This window comes from Diaphorina citri, unplaced genomic scaffold (assembly GCF_000475195.1).
Source record: "Diaphorina citri unplaced genomic scaffold, Diaci psyllid genome assembly version 1.1 scaffold898, whole genome shotgun sequence".
Lineage (NCBI taxonomy): Eukaryota > Metazoa > Arthropoda > Insecta > Hemiptera > Psyllidae > Diaphorina > Diaphorina citri.
The window spans coordinates 1-21,765 of NW_007378329.1; the positions used below are offsets into that span (position 1 = coordinate 1).

The 21,765-nt window shown below is 39.5% G+C and overlaps 1 protein-coding gene, 1 long non-coding RNA gene and 1 other non-coding gene across 3 annotated transcripts in view; 1 reads left to right on the forward strand and 2 right to left on the reverse strand.

The window, feature by feature from the left end:
* Positions 1-905: 905 nt before the first annotated feature.
* The window catches only part of LOC103512920 (uncharacterized), a gene marked incomplete at its 5' end in the record, with an annotated part of 43,568 nt that continues 22,708 nt past the window's right edge, over positions 906-21,765 (forward strand). The window contains 6 exon segments of the mRNA NM_001329181.1: positions 906-918; positions 921-1,047; positions 2,540-2,683; positions 3,382-3,494; positions 4,119-4,344; positions 4,997-5,174. Of these exon segments, the coding sequence (NP_001316110.1) occupies positions 906-918; positions 921-1,047; positions 2,540-2,683; positions 3,382-3,494; positions 4,119-4,344; positions 4,997-5,174 (801 nt within the window).
* LOC113468933 lies at positions 5,986-7,251 on the reverse strand. The gene is made up of 2 exons (XR_003392509.1): positions 7,149-7,251; positions 5,986-6,508 (listed from the first exon to the last, which is right to left on the reverse strand). It is a non-coding gene; the product is annotated as an uncharacterized LOC113468933 (long non-coding RNA).
* Trnav-uac lies at positions 14,561-14,633 on the reverse strand. The gene has a single exon. It is a non-coding gene; the product is annotated as a tRNA-Val (tRNA).

Sequence of the window (21,765 nt, forward strand, 5' to 3'; positions counted from 1 at the left end):
TGTCTTCCTTCTCTCTTCGATTTCGGGACGATAAGACCATAGCAGTTACAGTTCCCTCTGTCGAACCTCTTTAAAAAAAAAAAAAAATAAATAAAAGAGACTTTAGATTAGGGATAAAAGGAGAAGGGGTAGGCCGAAAATGAGATGGAGAGAGAAAGAGTGGAAGAGGACGTTAGAGAGAAGGGATGGAGAAAAGAGGAAGCATTGGATAGACGGAATTGGAGGAGTAGAATACAAGATGGAAACGCCGACCCCGAATAGAACTAAGAAAAGGTAGAATGATTTTTTTTTTTTTAAATTTATTATTTTTTTTCTGATCTACTCTATTCTACTTTTTTTTTTTTACTTTCTATTATTTTTTTTTTTTAATTACCTTTTTATTTATTGAAAAAGGGTTATTTTTTTCGCCGACCCGGAATAGAACTAAGAAAAGGTAGAATGATTTTTTTTTTTATTATTCTGATCTACTCTATTCTACTTTAAAAAATAATAATAAAAAAAAACTATGTACCTACCTATCTATCTGAAAACGGCTACTTTCTCTGTGGCGTATAATATGTATCTCTAGTAGCGCTGTCAAATTTTGCATGGTGGTGCGGAGCTCTACTGCGCTCCTTAATTCTACTCTAATTTCTATTCTATTCTAATTTCTATTCTATTCTACTATAATTTCTATTCTATTCTAGATCGGTTTCATGCCTCAGGAGACTGCATTGTTTGATGAGTTCACCATAGCAGAGACATTTCAGTTCTATGCCGGCGGAGCTCTACTGCGCTCCTTAATTCTACTCTAATTTCTATTCCATTCTATTCTACTCTAATTTCTATTCTATTCTACTCTAATTTCTATTCTATTCTACTCTAATTTCTATTCTATTCTAATTTTTATTCTATTCTACTCGAATTTCTATTCTATTCTAGATCGGTTTCATGCCTCAGGAGACTGCATTGTTTGATGAGTTCACCATAGCGGAGACATTTCAGTTCTATGCCAGCCTCTATCGTATCCCAAGCGAGGAATTCAGAGCCAAAATCAAGGAGCTGACAGATGTCCTTGATTTGCCAGCCTCTATCGTATCCCAAGCGAGGAATTCAGAGCCAAAATCAAGGAGCTGACAGATGTCCTTGATTTACCCCGGGATGACCAAATTTGCAGCACGTTAAGGTAAGATCGCGGGTTCGATTCCCGCCGGGGGCGAACTTTATTCTAAACATGTAGATAGGGTTCGTTCTAAGCGGGTTCAATTCCCGCCAGTGCTTTAAGACCTCCGCTGTTAGAATAGAACTAGTGGAGTGACCCGTCCTTTTGTACGTGATCAGCGCGGCGTAAGAAACATAACTTTAAAGCGGGTGGAATGTGACAAATTTTACGGGGCCAGCGCGGCGTAAGAAACATGACTTTGAAGCGGGTGGAATGTGACAAATTTAAGCAGCCTATATGTCACCCTCAGTACTTTTCATAACAACCGCAAAAAATTTCATCAAAATCGATCTAGTCGTTTTCTCGTGAAAGGAGGACAAAATCAGGTCTATCAGCGTAACGGACAGGCGGAAATTTTCCCAATGCGATTTTTGGAATCGTGGGATGTATAAGGAGTAATAATAATAAAAAATAAAAAAAATAACGGTTGGTCCAGTGGTAACGCGCTCGCTTGCCATGCAGAAGGTCCCGGGTTCGAATCCCACCATCGACAAAAATTTGTACTCGTTTTATGGGTTCGATTCCCGCCGGGGTGGACTTTATTCAAAACATGTAGATAGGGTTCGTTCTAAGCGGGTTCAATAGATCAGTTGCGCTTACTTGAGTGATGTTTCAAAGTCATAGAGCAGGAAAAATAAGGACCAATGGAATTTTTCTTTTTCTTCTACGATTCTAAATACCGAGATAAATTGATTTAAAAAATACCGGTAAATCGTGAAGTTTGACGTCACAGCATACACTCCCGTAGCGTAGGCGATGACGTCATAATTCATGACTCCCCTTCATTTGTTTGTGCGCAAGCGTTTCTGCGCATTTTGACGTGAAGTCTGACGTCACAACTCTTTGAACTTTTTTATTAGAACGGCAATTAAAATTTGAATTTTCGACCTTTTAAAGTTACTTTTTCGGAGTTTTGACCTCGGATTTGGATTTTTCACAACTTTTTACGTAGGAATCGACCTTTTAATAATCATATTTTCCCAATTGCAACTCCTCCATTCCCGCCAGTGCTTTAAGACCTCCGCTGTTAGAATAGAACTAGTGGAGTGACCCGTCCTTTTGTACGGGATCAGCGCGGCGTAAGAAACATGACTTTGAAGCGGGTGGAATGTGACAAATTTAAGTAGCCTATGTCACCCTCAGTACTTTTCATAACAACCACAAAAAATTTCATCAAAATCGATCTAGTCGTTTTCTCGTGAAAGGAGGACAAAAACAGGTCTATCAGCGTAACGAACTGGCAGAAAATTGGAATCGTGGATGTAGTGATGTAGGTATAAGGAGTAATAATAATAAAATAATAATAATATATAATAATAATAACTTCTTCCCTCCCAGGTGGGTTTGATGAGACAAGGCGTGCTATTAGCTGAGGACTCTCCAGAAGTCCTGATCTCCAGATATGAGGTGGAAAGCTTGGAGGATGTGTTCCTGTGTCTGTGCAATCAGCAAACCCATACACCCGCAATTGAACCGGAAAAAGTAAGTTGTTCTTCTTTTTGTTGTTGTTGGTGTTTTTGTTCTGGAGATTCTTATCTCCAGATATGAGGTGGAAAGCCTAGAGGATGTGTTCCTGTGCCTGTGCAATCAGAAAACCCATACACCCGCCATTGAGCCGGAAAAAGTAAGACTTTTTTTTGTAAGGGGTTTGACATAGGGATCTGTAACTGCCAAGGTCTTATCGTCCTGAAATTGAAGAGAGAAGGAAGACAGGATAGGAGAAAGCCGGCTGTTCCGAGAACGAACATTATCCCATCAGGATAAAATCTGCCACGGGTGGGAATCGGACCCGCGGTCTAGCGCTTACAGGGCAGACACGCTACCAGCCAGTCTCGTCTTATGAAAAGCAATGCAGATAACGCGTGCTATAAATAATTAACGGAATAAAAATTTGTGTGAACGCCTAATAACTTTTTGTATATGCAATGTGCAAAGCAACTAAGGTGTTCTCGTGTTGCCCCAGCAGACCAGCACCTAAATGGTATTACCTACATTTAGATGTCTCTTATCAGCTTATCACCCATCTGATGAGGGACATACTGCGACACAGACCATATGAATCCAATGTTGCAGTTGTTTCATTGCCACGAATTAAAAACAGCGATGAAACACTCATTCTTCTTTTTTTTACCATTTCATTATTAGTTCATACTTATGTGGTCCATTTTGACTAATTTCAGAAAGTCCCATTCAAACCTGCATACAAGGACGATTCGACCAATTATTCCATGTTTTGGCCTCACACCAAAGCTATTGTATTTAAAAACTGGAAGTGGGTGCAACGGAATTGGGTGTAAGTTACATAATAATTGTCTTGTAGCGGGTTCGATTCCCGCCCTGACCGAACTTCATCCTTCTCAGATAAGGTTCGTTCTTGGAACTGCTGCCTTTTGTTCCATCCTGTCCTCCCCTTTTCAATTGCGGGACTATAATACAGTTTCCTCTATGTTATGAGATCAAACTCTACTTCGTGGTAATATAAAAATCTATTTTCTTGCGGCCTGCGCTTCAAACTCTGGACGTTCGCGCGCCTCTCGGCACGCTTATTAAAATCTTCTTCGCCTTTTCTCGTGTTCAGCCGGGGTATTTTCCTGTTTGTATCCCTCCCTGTTTAAAGTCTCCCAGCCAGACTAAGCTAAAAAAAAAGATACCCTTTCGCAATAATTCAAGACACATTCTTTTGCATCCATGTCTAATATCCAAGAACGGAAAAGTTCGGTTAGAAAATTTCCGCCCTGGCCGGGATTCAAACCCAGCACCTCCAGGTTGAGATTCAGTGTTCTTGATCACTCAGCCACAGAAGCTGGTCTACTCCCTGTTTAAAGTCCCCCAGCCAGATCAACGCTTGGTAAAATCTCTCTCTCTTTCTCTCTCTCTAAAAAAACACTCATTTGTCTTGTCATTATCTGTCGCGCAGCATGTTCTCAATGCTCTCGTTCGTGCTGAGCGTGGCGTGCGTGATCGAAAGCAACGAGTGCCTCAAGTATTACCCTCCCATGCGTGTGGGCGTGATCAACCACGGCCTACATGGAGCATGCGAGAATTATAACCCGCGCGCCTTCAACTGTAGTGAAACGCAGACGGTGGATCTCAGCTGTCACTTTCTCGGACTGTGGCGGACCGAGAAACCGGATATGCCACTGGTAAGAAAGGTGTTTGAGAGACCGCCTTAACATAATAATAACAGTGCAATAGTCCTAAATTAAAATGGACGCGGCACACAAGGGATCAGGAAGAGACCGCCTTAACATAAGAAAGGTGTTTTTATGATTTTGTATGGTTTAGATACACTGAGAACTAGGCTGCCGGAAGCCCGATCGAGTGACTGGGTTCCGGAAATTTCATATTAACTCTATATTGGGAAGCTCGACACTAGTAGAGTCCTTCCAAATAAGAGGAATCTTTTATTCTTATTTACATATCCGCATGGGTTCGGTGACCATCTGGGCAGTCGCGTACTGCTAGCTTTTCCCGGCCCTACTCAGGATGGGTGATGTCAATGTGAGTAGACGGATAGCTTGTTGCCGAATCAAGGTAAAACCCCGTCACTAAAGACCTTAGCAGTTATACATACATATAAAATATACAATAAATTATTCACTTAAATCTGTTTTTATAATCCAAAGGTGTGTTCAAACATGATCGATGTCACTCTACGAGCCGAATCTATGCTATCGAGCCAGACGTGTGGCGTGTGAACGGTTTAGTCGACATCGATCGACGTCAATCGATGTCCGATTGACTATGTGTGGACACACATTTATATTGATTCCTCATTGTGTACTTGCGTTTCAGTTGATGTACGACCGTCTGGACGAAGCCATGAGAGACGGCAAGTCCAGAAAGTTGGTGTCCATATTTGAAATCCCGGCCAACTTTACTGCAGGAGCTCTAGAGCGGTTTGAGCAGGGATCGAAAGCGGATCAGAAACTTCTGGACACGGCTTCCATCGATATTCGGATTGATTCTACGGGTAAGTCATGAATATTCATATCGTATATTAGGCAGCGCTTCTATTCTATTCTATGTTTACTCTCTGGACCAGGTTTTCAATGTCTGATTTTTCGTTGTTCCCCCAGGATCACCTATTTGGCTCCCTTGATCCTGATGACCATTTCCCTATGCCTGGAGAAGATGACTGGAGCTTACATCCGGTGTTTGGTGGGCGGTAAGTTTCCCGGGCATTAGTGTATATCTGAGTAGTAAGTAGACGAAAAGGAGAAACACACGACCATCACGTTATGTCACGTGAGGGCGTGATTGTAGTGTGTCTGTTCTGAACGAGATTACCTACAAATCCTACAATATTATGGGAAAACTTTGAACTACATCTTTCCGACTCCCCATGAGCTCACGTGACGTGACGTGATGGCAGTGTGTTACTACCTCGAGGCTAGGACCATTAGGTAGGTACCCAATAGAAATATATGTAGTCTAGGTAGGGTGAATGTACCAGTAGTCGACTTTACACCAGTAGTCGATCACTCGGTCATGTTTAGTTAATTTTAAGCTATAAACGTATATCCTATTTAATTTCTGATAACATTTTTTGAATATTCGTGTTGTTTTGATACTACTGTAAAAAAGGCGAAAAATTCAAATTTTTCTTCATTATAAAAAATCATTTTGAAAAAAAAAAAATTCGGTGTGTTTTTGGAATTTGCAGAGGGAGGATGTGTTTTGTGCAGTTTCAAGACACGATCTTGGCAAAGAGTTTTTGTAATTATCAGCCTCCAGCTAATTGCTTTATTCCATGGCTAATTCATACACAAAAAGCGCACTCCGAGGGTTAGATGTAGGGCAAACAGCTTTAAAGGATGGGTTAAGCTTCTTTCTGGCTAATTCTTATAACCGGACTGTAAACAATATTTTATTGATAGGTAAAATAATAATCAGCCTCCTGCTAATTGCCGGCCTTTAAATAATATTTCATTAGGCTCCAGCTTTAAACAATATATAATAATCATTCGTGGCTAGCTACCGTACTTTAAACAATATTTTATATGTATAATAATTAGCAACAAAACAACATTTTATCTGAATATAGGTACGTAAACAATATAATAATCATTTTAGTTCCTGGCTAATTATTATAACCAGAATTTGAACAATATTTTATTGATATAAATTGTATGTAAAATAAGTAGCCCGTATTAGCGTCCAGCTGAATACCGGCCATTAAACAGTTTAAACAATTAGTCATATAAATTATTTAAGCTGTGGATTTGGGAGCCCGGACACCACCCTCTTCTTCCTTGATATGGATGTAATAACTGTGAACCACCAACCAGAAGTAGATGACGATAGCTGAAACGAAAAAAGTATAAAATATTCGTTAAGAATACAGAATAGAATAGGATATGTCTGGTTGAGGGACAGTAAACAAACAGGGAGTAGACCAGCTTAGTCTGGCTGGGGGACTTTAAACAGATAGTAGACCAGCCTGAATTTCCCTTCCTAAGAAATAGCAAAGGTTGAGTGCGAAGGGCATCCACTTGTAAAATTTGTAGCCAAAACCGAATGTCAGGCCAAAGCAATCACCCTACTTAGGGCTGATTGAGAGGCTGACGAAAAACGCAGACCCTATCTGTACACGGGAAAGGGCGAAGAAAAAGAATAATAGAACAGAACAGAATATACTTTGTTCATCCTACCAGAATGAGACTGAAAAGTCCCTTTAAAATACTGAAAAGTAAGGAGAAAAAGAAAACTATCCTCCCCGGGCAGGAATCCCGAGAACCATCGGTTACAAGACAGGAACGCTGCCCTCCAAGCTAACTAGGCTGACAGTCAAAGAGTCATCGCGAGCAGAGACCCCGGGCCACTGAACCGTTTAGCGATTACGCGGGCGTAACACCTCCGCGCCGGCGAAACCTGAGTACTTAGCTCCACCCATCCGCTCTGGGCGAAGTATCACCCTCGCGCTGGGCGAAATCTGAGTACTCACCAGCTCCGATAACTCCACCCACCAGACCGGCAAGACCGACAAGGAAGTCCACCTTAATGAAGAGCAGTACCACGGCGAAGATGAGCCCCGATCACCCGCCCTAACAAAAACCCCTATCGCACAAAAGTGCGATCACGCGGGCGAGACACTTCCGCGCGCCGGACGAAACAACAAAACCCCCTCTCGCCCGATCACAAAAAATCACCCGGGCGTCGCGTCTTTGCGCGGGCGAAAGATCTTACTTACCAGCTCCGATAACTCCTCCCACCAGACCGGCAAGACCGACAAGGAAGTCCACCTTGATAAAGAGCAGCACAACGATAAAGATGAACCGCGATGCCCCGGCAACAAAAACCCCTATCCCCCGTCCCGCACAAAAGTTCCATCACCCGGGCGAGACCCTTTCGCGCGCCCGGCGAAATCTGAGTACTTACCAGCTCCGATAACTCCTCCCACCAGACCGGCAAGACCGACAAGGAAGTCCACCTTGATGAAGAGCAGTACCACGGTGAAGATAACGTAGATAAGGGCACACACGAAGGAGATGACGGTCCAGTAGAGCCAGGGGAGCATGAGGACCTTGCTGCGCTTGAGAATACCGACGAGGAGAATGATGGCGCAGATGGCCGTGATGAGATAGCCGATGGTGAATAGGGTGGTCACTGGAACAATAAAGGGTTAAATTTAGAGGGTGGTCAGTGGAACAGTGGACGGAGAAGAGTTACATTTTAATGAGGGAACTGTAACAATGGAGGTCTTATCATCCCGAAATCGAAGAGAGAAGAAGAAAAGGATAAGAGAAAGTCAGCCGTTCCAGGAACGAAACTTATCTGGTAAGTGCTAGGTCGCGGTTCAGATTCCCGTCTGGGGCGTACTTTATCCCAAACAGAAGATCTTCGTTCTCGGAACGGCTGGTTTTCTCCTATCCTGTCCTCCTCTCTTCTATTTCGGGACGATAAGACCTCCATTGTTACAGTTCCCTCGATGACGTCTCTTTTTAAAAAATATTGAACTTATATTGGATTTCACCACTGACTTAATGAGAGATTTCAATAATAGGAGAATTTTCAACAGTCAAAAAAAGAGTTTTTAGTGATCCAAAAAAAGAGGAGTTTTTAAAAACTCCTCTTTGGACCATGAAAAAACCTGTTTGGACCATTAAAAAATCTTTTTTTTTCTTTTTGACCATTTAAAATTCTCCAATTAGTGAAATCTTTCATTAAGTCAATGGTGCAATCCACCATTACGGTGAGATTAATAAATAGATTACACTCACGCCATGCGGGATCTTGAAACTCTCCTTCGTCGATAGTTCTGCCATCTTTTCCTATCCCATGGGGAACATTCTCCTCGATCAGCGAGGAGATTCCTTGTATCTGGGGAAGAAAGAAGATGGAATAATATTAACTGAATGAAGTTTGCCATCTTTTCCAACACCATGGGGAACATTCTCCTCGATCAGCGAGGAGATTCCTTGTATCTGGGGAAGAAAGAAGATGGAATAATATTAACTGAATGAAGTAAGGTCTAAAATGCTCGATCGACGTCAATCGACGACGTCAATCGATGGCCGGTCAACTATGTGTGGACAACTGGACACACCTTTACATCTGTGCCTACCTTTTCCGATTTTATTTATTTATTATTATTATTATATTTTTTAAGAGGTTTGACAGAGGGAACTGTAACTGCTATGGTCCTGGAGTCCCGAAACCGGTGTGTAATTTTCGTCACATTGTTTGGCTTGATCTAAGAACAATGATGATTGGCTTATTATTATCAATGAACAATGATTGTTTGGCTTATTATTATTATTATTATTTTATAAGTTTCCATTTATTGGTTTTTCAGAACAATTCTCTTATCAAATAAATAGTTAACAAATGGTATACCCATCCATAAAAGCCGGAGCTTGTGCCACGGATGGGGAGTTCATTATGTAGTTAGGTATGTAGGTTTGTATTAGATACTCTTTACAACCGATTTTTTTTTTATTAAGAGGTTTGACAGAGGGAACTGTAACTGCTATGGTCTTATCGTCCCGAAATCGAAGAGAGAAGGAAGACAGGATAAGACGAAAGCCGGCCGTTCCGAGAACGAACATTATCCCATCAGGATAAAATCCGCCCCGGGCGGGAATCGAACCCGCGGCCTAGCGCTTACCGCCTCGAGAACGAACATTATCCCATCAGGATAAAATCCGCCCCGGGCGGGAATCGAACCCGCGGCCTAGCGCTTACAAAAGCCAGCCGTTCCGAGAACGAACATCATCCCGTCAGGATAAAATCCGCCCCGGGCAGGAATCGAACCCGCGGCCTAGCGCTTACAAGGCAGGCGCGCCACCAACCAAGCTAACTAGGCTGGCGCGATTACAAAATCTCCCACTGAAGAAATCTCCCTCAAAATGAGCTCTAACAAAATTGTACCAACTAAGCTGACTAGGCTGGCTATTAATTATCTTGATTTCAACCCTACTGTTTACCATCTTCCTCCGGACAAAGACGTTTAGATATGACTTTGAGGATGGAACAAAATACTATAAATAGACAATTAGGGATGCAGCTAGGTATAATCCATGACTTGGGTAGGACGACGATTGCTCAAGATCCTTTTCAGAACAATTTATATCTGCCATTCATCATTAACATTTTGCTCGTAACTTTGCAACATACAGGAGGTTTGGTAGGGGAACTGTAGACACAATAAGTGTCTACAATTGTGGCGACTAAGGAGGCATCCTTAGTCGACATCCTTCTCCTCCTCCATTTTTCACCTCCAGAATATTTCAGCAAACTTTTTTCAACTCCCAATTTCACTGTCCTTCTATCACTTTTCATTGTCCATTGTCCACCTCCAGGACTATTCACCAAACATTTTTCAACTCCCAATTTCATTGTACTTCTATCATTTTTCATTGTCCATTGTCCACCTCCAGGCTCCAGGACTATTCACCAAACATTTTTCAACTCCCAATTTCACTGTCCTTCTATCACCTATTCTAGTTCCTCTCCCTTCCTTCGTAACCAATCCCTTTTTGACTTTACCTCTTGCTGTCCTCCTCCTTCTCTTTCTCCGGAGTTTTCCTCTTCCTTCTCCGCCATTTTTTTTTCTACCTCTAGGACATTTTAGCTTCTTTGAAAATGAAAAGAGCACGAGGGGCCATATCAACATGGGGACTGATGACCTTGGTTATTTATTAATAGTCACTGTATGGATCGATGAGACACACATGCAAGCTCCGTGACACAGGATGTGGTCTGGACGGGGTAGACAAACTAAGGGCGGGGTGGGGGAGTTAAGGGCGGGGTAGGAAAACAAAACTAAGAGCGGGAGGAGAAATTAAGGGCGGGGTAGAAAAAATAGTGTTTGGAAGTAGAATATAGGATTATTGGATATAAGAAAAGTAAAAAATAGTGTGGATAATTTTTTTCAAGAGGTTTGACAGAGGGAACTGTAACTGCTGTGGTCTTATCGTCCCGAAATCGAAAAGAGAAGGAAGACAGGATAGGAGAAAGCCAGCCGTTCCGAGAACGAACATTATCCCATCAGGATAAAATCCGCCCCGGGCGGGAATCGAACCCGCGGCCTAGCGCTTACAAGGCAGACGCACTACCAACTAAGCTAACTAGACTGGCCCGGGCGGGAATCGAACCCGCTAAAAAAATGTACCACGCGACGTGACTTGTACGTAGGTATAAAAAAAGTAATGTACAGGGGTTGAAAATCTAATAGAGGACGAAGAACAAAAAGAAGAAGACGAATAAGAAGAAGCAGAAGTACTTCAAAACCAAAAAGACGAGAAGAGAAAGAGAAAAGGGAAGAGGGGAGCAGAAGAAGTAGAACACAAAGAAGAAAAAGAAGGAGGAGGAGGGGGAGGAGGAAGAAGAAGAAGAAGAAGAAGAAAAAGAAGAAGAAGAAGAAGAAGAAGAAGAAAATGGCAAGAATATTGCAAACCATCATCTTCACAAGATCTATCATCTTCTCACCACCACAATTTTCCTGTAGGTATACAAAAGGTAATGTACAGGGGAAGAAAATCCAAGAGAGGACGAAGAACAAAAAGAAGAAGACGAATATGAAGAAGCAGAAGTACTTCAAGACCAAAAAGACGAGAAAAGAAAGAGAAAAGGGAAGAGGGGAGCTGGGGAGCAGAAGAAGTAAAAGACAAAGAAGGAGGAGGGGGAGGAGTAGGAAAAGAAAAAGAAGAAGAAAATGCCAAGAATATTGCAAACCATCATCTTCACAAGATCTATCATCTTCTCACCACCACAATTTTCCTTTATCTCGGTTTCCATCTCTTTCATTACCTCTGATCTCCTACCAGATTTCCCACCACCAGGATTTAATTTGCCATCTCATCTGTTCACGTTCAATTTTCCGTTCAATTCCAATGCGGCAAAAACCGCAACCGCGACGAAGAATCTACAGCCGCGACGTACAAGTGAGATTGAAGATAGGCGCGGAAAATCTTCGTTTACAGGGTGTCCCACAAAATTAGTGGTCAAAATTTTCTCTAAACCAGCTTCAGTTAAGGGAAAAAGACAACACTTTTTTACTTTATTATTATTATTATTATTATTATTATTATTATTATTATTATTATTATTATTATTATTATTATTTGATAAGGAGAACTTACTTTTCACTCACCAGATTCCACGATTCCTATGAATCTGTTTAGACTCAATTCTAACTCACCTGTAACAGAGAAAGACACAACGAAATTAGTAAAATAATAATAATAATAATAATAATAATAAAAAATCTGGTCTGTCTTCCTTCTCTCTTCGCTTTCGGAACGATAAGATCTTCGTTGTTACGGTTCCCTTTATCAATCCTTTTAAAATTTGGGTTCCTTGTAAGCGCTAGGCCGCGGGTTCGATTCCCGCCCGGGGCGGATTTTATCCTGATGGGATAATGTTCGTGCTCGGAACGGCTGGCTTTCTCCTATCCTGTCTTCCTTCTCTCTTCGATTTCGGGTTGATAAGACCATAGCAGTTACAGTTCCCTCTGTCAAACCTCTTTAAAAAAAAAAGGGTTCAGGGAGATAGCCTTGGTTTTGAGAAAAGCGTACCGAGCAGAAATGTGGGCACTCTGTATGCCTATTTATGATTTAATCTTCAGACTAATCCCATTTATTTTAGAATTCAATTTTCACCCCCTAGCTCGGAAGAGAGGAGGCAGTTGTTTTCCATTAGAACAACTTCTAGATTGGCTTTGAAAAAGTTTCGTACGGAAAATAGAAAATGAAGAAGAGGAAAGTGGAGGAAGGAGGGGGGGAGGAAGAGAAGTGGGTAAAGTAAAAGATGATATGCTAACAATAAGGAAAAGAAAACACGAAAGAGACGGGGGAGAGATAGCAAGACAGAACGAAGAAGAAGAAGAAGAAGAGGAAGAAGAAGAAGAAGAAGAAGAAGAAAAATCAAGGGAAAAGAGGAACAAGCTGGGCCCGTCCCTCCGGGAATTTTTTAGCCCGTAGTTTATTCGATCGTGATTAGAGAAAATCAGTACCTTTGCACCTAACTTCCGGCCGGGCCGGATTTTTTGCTAAACCGATAAGGTTCGTTCTCGGAACGGCTGACTTTGTCCCATCCTGTCTTTCTTCTCTCTTCGCTTTCGGAACGATAAGATCTTCGTTTTTACAGTTCCCTCTGTCAATCCTTTTAAAATTTGGGTTCAGGGAGACAGCCTTGGTTTTGAGAAAAGCCTACCGAGCAGAAATGTGGGCACTCTGTATGCCTATTTATGATTTAATCTTCAGACTAATCCCATTTAGAATTCAATTTTCACCCCCTAGCTCGGAAGAGAGGAGGCCGTTGTTTTCCATTAGAACAACTTCTAGATTGGCTTTTAAAAAGTTTCGTAAGGAAAATAGAAAACGAAGAAGAAAGTGGAGGAAGGAGCGGGGAGGAAGAGAAGTGGGTAAAGTAAAAGATGATATGCAAACAATAAGGAAAAGAAAACACGAAGGAGACGGGGGAGAGATAGCAAGACAGAACGAAGAAGAAGAAGAAGAAGAAGAAAAAAAAAAATCAAGGGAAAAGAGGAACAAGCTGGGCTCGTCCCTCCGGGAATTTTTTAGCCCGTAGTTTATTCGATCGTGATTAGAGAAAATCAGTACCTTTGCACCTACCTACCTAATTTGTTTAATATTCAGTTTATTATCATTCTTGATTTGATTTTACTTTCATGTAATGATTTAAAATCAAGACTAACCTTCGAATGTTGTCTTTGGAGTACGAATTTCGAGAGGAATTGGAGCTGCGGATAAAGAACTATGTAGTCATAAAATTACTCTTTGTAAAAAATAACAATTGATCTAAATTTTAGAAATAAATACCTATTAAACTTAATTAGGTATACATACTATACATAGGTAGGTAGAAAAGAAATTAAAATAACACTGGAAAAATAATTTGATTTCTTCAAATTATGAATCTTCGTCTATTAGGAAAATATAATTTCTAGAAAATAACGAATTTAAAGGTCTCCAAAATTTGATGCCACGAGTTGGTAAAGTCACATTTGATGGTTTCAATAAAACCTTTTGTTTAACGGCCAAAAAATAGAGAACTAAGTATAGTCATAAAATTACTCTCTTTGTAAAAAATAACAATTGATCTAAATTTTAGAAATAAATACCTATTATACGAAATTATACATACATAGGTAGGTAGAGAAGAAATTAAAATAACACTGGAAAAATAATTTGATTTCTTCAAATTATGAATCTTCGTCTATAGGAAAATATAACTTCTAGAAAACAACGAATTTGAAGGTCTCCAAAATTTGATGCCACGAGTTGGTAAGTCAAATTTGATGGTTTCAATAAAACCTTTTGTTTAACAGCCAAAAAATAGGTGGTACCCACCATTATCATCAAAGGGGCCATAATGTCACCGTTCCCCCTATTAGAAGAGGAAATTATTCAAGATGAAATAAAATATCTTTAGGTAAGGGAGGTATATATACGTACCTATAGGCACTCAGGATTCAAGAAATCTACAAAGCATGAGAGCACTTCTTATAAACATAAATTTTAATTTTGTATCTCATTTCTTGATTTATGATTTCTTGGGAATTATTGGTAGGTACCTACTGATGAGGTCACAGGTTGAAGCCGGAAATTTAATTTTCAAGATGGCATTCTTGTTGGAATCTTGTTTGTATCTTGTTTGTTTGAATTTATTAGGTCTTTTTTCTGTGTACCTATTGGTGTTTTGGTCTTCTCCTAGATATTTTTCAAATGTCCTTTTCTTTTCCCGGATAAATTTGTCATCTAGGATCTAGGATGTGGGATTGATCTATTAGAATTTTGATCTCGTAATAATCCCAGGTGATAATTCCTAGGTACATATTGACCAAAATTGACATCAGAGCATTGGAGGTAGGTCTGGAATTGTGCAAAAATGTGATTCCGGCCAGGATCGAACTGGCGACCTTCTGCGTGTAAAGCAGACGTGATAACCGCTACACCACGGAACCCGGCGGAGACGAGAGGCAAATTTTGTTACTTATAAACAACTTCACCCATATGCAATTGATAACAAGTCATACCTGTTTGTGATTAGCTGATTAGACACATAGGTACCTTACCTACATACCTACCTATGTTCTACATCAGGGTTGTCCAACCTTAGGGCACCCGAGGGCCGCAAGAGACCAAGGTAGAGAGTTGGCGGGCCGCAAAAACACAAACAAACACATTAGGCTCATGTGATCTGTGCCGTAGCATGCCCATCTCGTTTTAAGTCCATCAGATGGGCGATAAGAGACACAATACTTTCCATTTATGTCTTCCAATACTTCCATACTGGATCAACAGAAATTATTTTTTACTTTGATTTTTAACTCATGTTTTCATCTTTTTGTTGTTAAATTATTTTTATTATTTTACGTTCCTTACAAAACCTTAGGAATTACAGGTATTTTTATAGTGTAGGCCGTAGGGAAGTAAAGTTTTTTTTATTTTTTACTTAATTTTAAAGTTATCTACCGATTTGAAAAATAATCTTTTTATTTCAAGACCAATTTATTTTAAGGTACAACAAGGAACCGTATTTAAGGAACTTACAAGTTACTAGGTATGTTGAACAGCTTTTTACGAATTTGCACTTTTCCGCGTCATTTAAGTAGGTACCTATATTTAAGTACCATAATGTACTTAATATTAGTAGTACCTACTTAAGTACTTTTATACTCTCACGAATGTACTTTTAAATCCACGTGCAGTACCGAGATGATGTATTTCCTATGTTGGGAAGATATAAAAAAATCTAATAATAATAATAGTAGTAGTAGATCTAATAAAAAATGTATCTACCTACCTACCATAAAAAATGTACCAGTGTACCTACTTTAAAAGTAAACATAAATAATCAACATGTACCTACACACCCATATATTAGTTCCCTTATAAATGTATGCCTAGGGTCCTAAGTACTCATTACACCTATTTAGTATTTACTCGTATTAATTTTGAATATGAACTGCATACCCGGCCATGCTACGACACAGACCACATGCGTCCAATGTAGTGGTTGTTTCATTGCTACGAAATAAAAACGGCGGTGAAACACTCATCTTTGAAAACTCCGAGGTAAACCTACTGAACTGTTTCGTTCGTTCCCCACTACCTACCATCGGTTTTGGTGTGAGTGTAGGTATTTATTTTTTTATTTTTACAATAAACCTGAACGCATAATTTAAATTTAAGTAAAGAACGACATGTGGGAAGTTGCAGCCCATTTCAACATATTTTCTAAAACGTGTCAACCTATATTTACCCACGAGTTCTTAGAAAAAAAAGACAAGGTCTATGCTTCGTTACCTATTTATTTTAATCAATTGCAAATTAATTCCATACCAATCAAGCCACTAATATCATGAGGACATAGATCTAATCAAGTTACTAACACTAACATAGGTACATAATATGTATGTAATTAGGTTAACGAGTACACGTGTAGATAGTAGATACCATAATCCTCATAATTACTCACTTACCTACCTATTTAATCTTTACTATTTTATAAATAAAAACCAAATCCATTAGATCATTCTTCACAGTCTATCTGCAGATCGCTCTATCCTCGGTGGTGTAGCACCTACCTCGTGGTGTAGTGGTCAAGGTGCTCGCCTGATAAACAGGAGGGCGTGGGTTCAATCCCAGCCGAGGTACGGAATTTTATCCTCAATATAATTTGAGAATTTCACCACAATAATAGTAGTAGCCTACTGCTGGAGTAAAGGGACTTTTCAGTCCTATGCCGGACATTTCCCAAATTTTCAAAAATCCCCCCCGGACGCCGGACAAACATGTAAAAACCCGGACATGTCCGGGAAAACCCGGACGTCTGGAAACCCTACTCGGGATGAACTAGCGGGATTCCGGAGCGAAGCGACGGAATTCAGCTAGTAATTTAATAATAATAAAATATCTTGTCTCTGATTTCAGTTACGGGTTGCTGGGTTCGAGTGGATGTGGCAAGACCACCCTATTGAAATGTCTGGTAGGAGCTTTGGATCTGGATTATGGCAGCATCGAGCTTATAGTCAATTCTAAGAAGAAGGTAAGACAAAAGAAGAGAAGAAATTTCTAAAGGTAAGATATTTCTAAGAAGTAAGGAAAGAAGAAATTGTTGAATAAGAAGAAGAAGGAGAAGAAGAAGACGTCAGACGTGACGTCACACATCTTTGAGCTTTTTCATTAGAACGGAAAATAAAAATTGAATTTTCGAACTTTTACATTTATTTTTTCGGAGTTTTGACCTCAGATTTGGATTTTTCCCAACTTTTTACATAGGAATCCACCATTTATTTATATAATTTTTATCCATTTACAACTGCTCCATTAGGAAAAACCGGTTTATTATCTATAATTTAAATAATAATATGATGTATGAATATATAAAACGTGCATATTATAAAAAACTAATGACTCTTATATGGTGTAGGTATGATCGTAGATAAAATGTATAAAATATAATAAATAGATAAAATGTAGATACCCAGGTATGCTTACCGTCCATGTGGTTTTTATTGTCAAAACTCAAGGCCACATCATTTGGCTGTGAGAGAGAAACGATTAAAGTTTATTTGGCCAGCCTAGTTAGCTTGGTTGGTAGCGCGTCTACCTTGTAAGCGCTAGGCCGCGGGTTCGGTTCCCGCTCGGGGCGGATTTTATCCTGATGGGATAATGGTCGTTCTCGGAACGGTTGGCTTTCCTCCTATCCTGTCTTCCTTCTCTTTTCGATTACGGGACGATAAGACGCTAGCAGTTACAGTTCCCTCTGTTGAACCTATTTAAAAAAGAGTCTTTTTCTTCACCTTTTCTTTATCCTGTGTTCAGACGGGGTCGGCGTTTTTCGTCAGCCTCTCAATCAGCCCTGGGGGGATTGCTTTGGGCTGACATTTGATTGTGCTTACAAAACTTTTACGAGGGGATGCCCTTCGCACTCAACCTTTACTATCTCCTTAGCAAAGGAAATTCCAAGGCTCGCAGTTTACCCAGACAGTCACACAACCGGATTTCCTGTTTATTTTACGCAAATAGGTAGGTATTTACGCACCCTAAAAAAAAAATTAAAAAAAAAATAAATAAAAAAAAGGAAATACACCACATGGATGCAGTAAAAAAATAATATCAAAAATAATATCACATGGATTTTAGTATGAAGAAAATATTATACACAATTATGTAGATTATATAGGAAAATAAACTGACTACTTAGAAATGGAGTAGGCATATGGTAAATGGACTAAAGAGTTACAAGCATTATTAGCATGAATTCATCACCTATTACCTCCTAGCTCCTAGGCCTAGGCACTTCATTAATTCATTCCAGTGGCGTCCTCTTCATGCCTCGCCTGGTATACAGGAAGGTGTGGGTTCGATCCCAGCCGAGGCATGAAATTTAATCCTCAAAATACATTTAATTTGATATTCAGACAATTAAAAAATTCTCTTGTTTCTCGTTACCGTTTCTCAAGATATCGACATTTTCTCCGTAAAAGAACATATACCTATATAGGCACTGTATTTGGGTTTTTAGCTCCCCCTTTTGAAAATCTCACGGCGCGCCACTTCTATTATTTATTATTATTATTATTATTATTATTATTATTGCCTAGGCACTTCATTAATTCATTCCAGTGGCGTCCTCTTCATGCCTCGCCTGGTAAACAGGAAGGTGTGGGTTCGATCCCAGCCGAGGCATGAAATTTAATCCTCAAAATAGTTACATATAATTTGAGAATCAGATGACGAATTAAAAAAACTCTCTTGTTTCTCGTTACCGTTTCTCAAGATATCGACATTTTCTCCGTAAAAGAACATACCTAGCACTGTATTTGGGTTTTTAGCTTTCCCTTTTGAAAATCTCACGGCAAGACACTTCTATCTTTTTTTTAATACATGATCAGATAATTATCTGATTTATAATATGATCATGAAATTATGGGCAGTTGGGCAGTAATCTAGCGTTTAATTCTAGCGAATTATGTACATACATAGATATATATAGCACATTTAGCACATACGTAGGTATATAAGTAGGTATTTATGGTTTTATAGATATTATTTGCACTTGGCATCCAAGCTCTTTTGGTCCCTGGTGATGTTACATTCATAGGAGGGAAAAAAATGCAGATCGAGGTCGTTTGGGCATGTGGAGAGAACGGTGATTATTTAGGAAAGAGAGTAGAGACTTTAGAGCCAGCCTAGTTAGCTTAGTTGGTAGTGCGTCTGCCTTGTAAGCGCTAGGCCGCGGGTTCGATTCCCGCCCGGGGCGGATTTTATCCTGCTGGGATAATGTTCGTTCTCGGAACGGCTGGCTTTCTCCTATCCTGTCTTCCTTCTCTCTTCGATTTCGGGACGATAAGACCATAGCAGTTACAGCTCCCTCTGTCAAACCTCTTTAAAAAAAAAAAAAAACCATAGCAGTTACAGTTCCCTCTGTCAAACCTCTTGAAAAAAAAAGAGACTTTAGATTGGGGGTAAAAGGAGAAGGGGTAGGCCGAAGATGAGATGGAGAGAGAAAGAGTGGAAGAGGACCTTAGAGAGAAGGGATGGAGAAAAGAGGAAGCATTGGATAGACGGAAATGGAGGAGTAGAATACAAGATGGACAAGGCAGATAAGGTTCGTTCTCGGAACGACTGGCTTTCTCCAATCCTGTCATCCTTCTCTCTTTGCTTTCGGGACAACAAGACCTTACAGTTACAGTTCCCTCTATCTAACCTCTTTAAAATAAAATTTATAAAAAAATCCGAAAGGACATCAGTAAATGATTGATTCATTTAGGTACCTCTTCTTCTTCTTCTTCTTCTTCTTCTTCTTCTTCTTCTTCTTCTTCTTCTTCTTCTTCTTCTTCTTTTTCTTCTTCTTCTTCTTCCTACTTCCTAGACTTTTCCTATTTAAATAGGGTCGGCGTTTCTTGTCAATCTCTTCCAGGCAGTCCTGTTTTGTACCTCGTGTCCTGATTATTCATTTACCTACTGATGAAAATTTGCAATAACCATTAACATACATAGTACGTACATGCTTATGTTAATACGATGCAAATATGCAAGATTTCAATCAAACCTAGCTGCTTGTGTCATGGCCTTATAAGATGAACTGATATCTGATATCCGATATGGACAAGTGGAAAAATTCGCGGAAGATTGCCCTTGAAATAAAAAAAAAAAAAAATCATAAAATTCTTGGGCCATTCACACACTGATCAATTCAATTCAATTTTTTTTTTTTTTTTTTTACTTGCCTCGGTCTTGTTAGGTGCTTAGGTCGTGGGTTCCTGATAATACCTACCTATCTAACTTTATTCACACTGGGTAAAAATTAGATATTTACATATTTATTTTCCCATCTCAAATTGGGTAGGTATTCAATTACCTACATGCAACTGCAGCTATTGAAAATAATAATCTTACATTATAAAATCAAGATCCATTCACTCATTCACATTTCACACACTGATCGCTCTATCCCCTGAACCACAACACCTAGAAAGCTGAAATTTGGTAGGAATATTCCTTTTATGGTCTAGGTGTGCAATAAGAAAGGATTTTGCGAAAATCTAAACCGATCCTGAGATATGATCAATTTTTGATCGCTAAAATCACCATAAGAAATACACAGAGTGCAGAGACTGCGGGAGAGAAAACTTTTCCTCGCTCGCCTAATATTTGAGTTTCGTATATGTTTTTAGTTTGATAACTACAAGTTCGGCCATGCCTTTTCCACAAATTTGGCCATGCCTCGGGATGAACTAGCGGGATTCCGGAGCGAAGCGACGGAATTCAGCTAGTAAAAGTATATTAACAGTAAACAAGGGAATTGAAATCGAGCCAAGGTAACTTTTCGAAACTGTTTTAGGTGGTATGTTAAATTAATATGGTCCGAGTTCAACCTGCCTTAGCCAGCCTAGTTAGCTTAGTTGGTAGTGCGTCTGCCTTTTCTTTTAATCATGGTCGCTTGATCAGGGGGAAGTTAAAGTTATACCTACATATTTTATTTTCCTTTCTTTACTTTTGTTTACTTACCTACATTAGAATATGTATTCTAATTTTCTAATATGTATTTCCAATCCACAGACTATCGATCCACTACCTATGTAACCTCCACACAAAGTCAGCACCGTCCGAATTTAGTCTATTGGGATTTCACAACTAAGTCCGCATAATATCAGTATGGATACCAGCATGGATAACCAATCAGCAGTTAATCTATTCCATTCTTATTTTCTATTCCACAGACGATAACTACCGTCGATTTATAAATAAAAAGGGGAAGTAAAAAAGGCACTACCTATGTAACCTTTTGGATCAGCATCGTCCAAGTTTAGTCTTTTGGGATTTCACAACTCGAGCAGCATATCAATATCATTATGGATACCCAATCAGCAGTAGTGCTACGGAATGCGTACAAGAAGTACGGAGGTACCAGTACATGGGTGCTGAAGAATTTGAACATGACCATCCCTCGAAACCAAATGTAAGTCCGCACGTTTATTTTTGTTTGTTTGTTTGTTTTTTTCTTTTTTTTTTTGTTTTTTTCTTTTTTTTTGTCTTCTTCTTTTTCTTCTTTAGGTATTATTTGTTTTTGGGGTTCGATTGCAAATATTGCAACGGGTTACTATCTGGTGTTCTCGTGTTGACCCAGCACCTACATGGGAAGTAATGTGTCTTCTCGCCCATCCGATGAGAGGCATACTACGGGATGGACATGCTACGACACAGACCACATGCGCCCAATGTAGTGGTTGTTTCATTGCTACGAAATAAAAACGGCGGTGAAACACTCATCTTTGAAAACTCCGAGGTAAACCTACTGAAATGTTTCGTTCGTTCCCCACTACCTACCATCGGTTTTGGTGTGAGTGTAGGTATTTATATTTTTATTTTTACAATAAACCTGAACGCATATTTAAATAAGTAAAGAACGACATGTGGCAAGTTGCAGCCCATTTATGAACAAATATGAAATATTCAATACCGTTGAAAGAACAAATAATAACACGAGACAAAATAACTTAGCTGTTGTAATGAAAATAAATACTTCTACTATTAAAAAAACATTATATTCATATATCGTCCATATTAATAAACATTTTCCCA